Source organism: Pterocles gutturalis, unplaced genomic scaffold, assembly GCF_000699245.1.
Source record: "Pterocles gutturalis isolate BGI_N339 unplaced genomic scaffold, ASM69924v1 scaffold11309, whole genome shotgun sequence".
NCBI classification, from domain to species: Eukaryota; Metazoa; Chordata; class Aves; order Pterocliformes; family Pteroclidae; genus Pterocles; species Pterocles gutturalis.
Genome location: NW_010128272.1, coordinates 5,676 through 9,810, shown reverse-complemented (window position 1 = coordinate 9,810; position 4,135 = coordinate 5,676). Strand labels below are relative to the sequence as shown.

General features: G+C 49.2%; 1 protein-coding gene across 1 annotated transcript in view; it reads right to left on the bottom strand.

The window, feature by feature from the left end:
- Positions 1-2: 2 nt before the first annotated feature.
- The window catches only part of LOC104466213 (excitatory amino acid transporter 5-like), a gene marked incomplete at both ends in the record, with an annotated part of 9,391 nt that continues 5,258 nt past the window's right edge, over positions 3-4,135 (bottom strand). The window contains 4 exons of the mRNA XM_010079561.1: positions 3-122; positions 234-333; positions 2,286-2,420; positions 3,100-3,294. Of these exons, the coding sequence (XP_010077863.1) occupies positions 3-122; positions 234-333; positions 2,286-2,420; positions 3,100-3,294 (550 nt within the window). The remainder of the gene's footprint in view (positions 123-233; positions 334-2,285; positions 2,421-3,099; positions 3,295-4,135) is intronic.

Sequence of the window (4,135 nt, the reverse complement as noted above, 5' to 3'; positions counted from 1 at the left end):
TTATAGTGAACTCCTGTCTGGTCAAACAAAGTCTCTTCAATCATTTCGATCACATTATCTTTGGGATGCAGATGTGGCGTCTCTACAGAAGGCAACTTGGCTGTGGTGCTTACTGGATCTTGCTGCAAAAAAGAAAAAATACAATTTTAATTTCTTAAGCAAGCACGTGCGTTGTGTCTGTGCCGTCATTCCACGTCCAGAGTTCCCCTGCCCTCCCGCCAAGCTGTACGTACCATGGGGGGCTTTGGGGCAAAGTCCTTCCTGCAGACGTGTGCTATGATGCCAGCAGCCAGAGCATCACCAAGGACGTTGGTCATAGTTCGGAAACGGTCCCTAGATGAGAGAGAGTTGTGAGGATGCAGTTGGGGGCCACAGCCACCGTGCCCGGGGTCTCTTGTGGCTTTGAAACATGTCAGCCTCCTCCTGATGTGTCTCTACCCCTGGTTTTGCTAATGTCAAGTTGAGCCAAGTGCAGTATCCTTGCAAATACAGAGATAAAATGGTTCGTGTAGTGTCCGTGTGAGCCCAGTACCGTGACGGCAGTGGGGCTGCTTTGGTCCGGTCCTGCCTGTGCTGCCTCCCAGACTGATGCACCGTCAGCGTTTGTGCTCAGGGTGGGGATGAGCTGCCTCAGAGAGTCGCAGACCTCCTTGAGATGCCTCTTAGGGAGCAAATCTTGTGTATCCATCCCCAGCTCCCCGCTCTATCCAGCGCATGGCAGCAGGGGATGGTGCTGGGTACCCTGTGATGCTCAAAGACTGAACTCACGTTGTGTTCCAATAGTACAACTTCCACCTGAGAAGTTAAGCTCCTTTTATGTGAAAGAAAGAGAAAAGCAGCCAGGATACTCGATGCTGTTTCCTCCCTGGCCAGGGTGGCTGTGAAGTACAAATCAGCAACCTCTGTGTCAGTTACGGAGAAGCTGACATTACTCTCTTTTTCCACCCAGCTCCATTTTTATCTCAGTACTTCGAAATGGCACATTTCACAAACTGCCTGCGTTTGGCTTCTGTTTGTCAGTGACAAAGGGAATCGAGCATCAGTTTTTGTCTCAAGATCTGGTCTTCATCTGTCAAGATGACGACGATCTCGTTGGAAGATAAACTTCTTTGTGTTGGATGGCAATGCTTTGAATATGTCATCCTTACTTCTAGAAATTCCAGTGATGTTTTAGTTCTGATGACTTAAGGGTTTGAGAGAGGAGTTGCTTATTAAATGCAAGAGGGGGTTTTGCTACATCTGGTCAAGAACGGACTGTCTTATTTTCTGCTGTGATTTGGTATGCAACCAACACCTGTGTTACCTTGTTAGTGTTTTGATGTGACATCTATTTCTCTCCTTCCTACTTCTTAATTGTGAAAATGCCCAGGTTTCAAAATTAGAAAAGCAAACTGTATGAGCACATATTGTAAATAATTACCAGTGGTTTATAGTTTATTCTTGGTTTCTCTGATTGATTTTTTTTTTCCTGGAGATCATGCTTTTTTCCTACACAATTGCATGTTCCCACTGCTTTTGTTGCTTTCTTATGTTGTTAGCATCTTTCTGGCTAATTTTAACTTGTATGGAGCCAGGTAGCTTTGACCCTGCCTTACCAACCTTGCTCCTCTTCCTGGGATAATATTCCACCGAAACAAACACTGCACCAACTGCCTCTTCGCTTTTACTCTTGTGCTGTCCGTCCTCCTTTGTTCACAGAGTGGACAGCTCGGAGAAGACCAGGACTTGGGGTATTTCTAGGGAACGCGTTAACTAGCAGCCTTGCACAGCGATGCTTCTGCAAGACGACTCTGCACCTACTTTCCTCCTTTTCTACCTCTCGCTTTGGAGGAAAGTAGCATCTTTTTGATCTCTTAGAAGTATAAATTTATATATATTGCAGAAAGATAGATTTTGGTGCTTATTTGAGATCTCCAACAAAGATGTGTTGTACAATCAGGTAGGAGTTTAGATAAAAGCTCAGGACAAGCTGGTATTTCAGACTGGGACTTGAGAGAGTGGCTGGGTGCCATCACCGCTGCTTCCACGTATCGTCCTTAACGAGGCACTGGACAGCGCTGGGCACCTCGGGACAGAAGCGCCTCAAGGCAAACACTCCTGTGGGAGACTGCTAGTCTATAGCAATCATGGGCTGTTTCAGGAAAATAGTTGGAAAATGAAGAATCTCACACTTGGCTCCTGTGATCCCTTCATCTCTGTTTGCCCCCACGAGAGCTGCTTCGAGTGCGTCACTGAGAATCGGCCCCGAGCACCCGCCCGTAACGTTGTGTCTGGAAAATACTCACAAAGCCCAGTCAACGGCGATGATGAGTGTGATATCGTCAGTTGGCAGCCCAACAGAAGTTAGCACGATGACCATCGTGACGAGTCCGGACTGTGGGATGCCGGCCGCCCCGATGCTTGCTGCTGTTGCTGTTATGCTGCAAAGAGAAGGTGGCCGTGCAATTATTATGTGGTTTGGGTTTTTTTTTTAAAGAAAAAAAAAAAATAAAGCAAGTGTGTTTGCATGGCAAAGTAAGTCATTCCTGTATGGAACGACTGGATTGGATCTGGCTTCCTCCACCTTCCTGCTCCCTGGTGCTGTCCTGAACGCCTGCCTGGGCTTGCAGCAGCTGCCCTGGCTTTGAGCTCAACAACACCCCTCTGCACTCCCGTGTAGGTAACTTCTGCATAGAATTGCAATGTATCTGCAGCTCTGTTTTAATCTAGATAGGTGCTTTATTTCCCTGCTTATAAACTGAGGATGTTCCATTCCTGAAGGGAATTATGCCTGCACAACCCTTGTGTGCTCAGATATCTCATCCAGGCTGCAGGTGTTGACCTGCTCTAGCTGAGCTGCTGGTTCGCAGTCTGGCTTTTACCTACAGGCAAAGTCTTGACTCTGCAGCAAATTCTGGGGGTGCAGAGCCCAAGCTTTCCCTGGGGCACAGCCCAGGGGCTGGTAGATGCTGCACCTTTCCCTCCTCCTCGGCTTTGCAGCAAAGTTCACTCTGTGCAGTAGCAAGATCTCTACCAAAGGGGAAAAGTGTGAGAGATTGTTGTAATGTCTGTAAATATGAATAGAGAGAAATAATTCAGCTGCTGCAATGAAACATTTACCTTATCGTTATAATTTGTCCCAAATCCAAGTCGTATTCATTGACCTGGGCAATAAAGATAGCAGCGACCGCTTCGTACAGCGCCGTGCCGTCCATATTGATGGTGGCACCGACGGGGAGGACGAATCGTGCCACGCGTCTGTCTATTCCGTTGTTTTCCAGGAGACACTTCAGGGTGATGGGCAACGTTGCTGAGCTGCAGAGCAAGAAATGATCGGTAATTCTCTGTACGGTTCGTGTTGAGCTTTATGAATAGGAATCAGGGTAATGGTATGGAAATGTAAGTCCTCCTGAGGGTAGATGCAGCAGAAATATTATACAGACTGCTATAGCAATCGAAGTTTCTTCAACTTGCACTGTCTGGGGAATACACATAATTCCCCAAGTAGTCAGGGAGCTGCTGGCTGCAAGATAAAATGTCAGGATGTCCTTTCAGTGGCTGAAGGCAACACTCTCTATGAACAGCTCTGTGCGATGGTTTCAGCTTTGTTGTACAGCCCTGGTCCCCACGTTAATCCTGCAGCACCTCAAACACCCGCACAGGACAGTGTCTGCCAGCACTGGCCATGCCGGGGTCCAGCCAGATGCCTTGTGCCTCGTCCTTCCCCCCCGTGCTGCACACGAGGGGCAGATGCCTTGGCTCTCGCCCTGCCCTGACCTTTCTCTCTTGTTTCTGTCTGGCACAAAATTGGGAGCTGTCATGCAGGAGTTGGGATAAGGACGTGGAGGAAGACCGAGTGGAAGAAAGGAAACCATGGAAAATGGCAGAGAATGGATGGGGAGCAGCCCTGAGGAGAAGGACTTGGGGGTGCTGGGGGATGAGAAGCTCAACATGAGCCGGCAATGTGCGCTGGAGCCCAGAAACCAACCGCGTCCTGGGGCATCCCCAGCAGCGTGAGCAGCAGGGCGAGGGAGGGGACTGTCCCCCTCTGCTCCGCTCTGGTGACCCCCCTGCAGTGCTGCCCCCAGCTCTGGGGTCCTCAGCACAGGACAGACACGGAGCTGCTGGAGCGGGGCCAGAGGAGCCCCGGAGATGG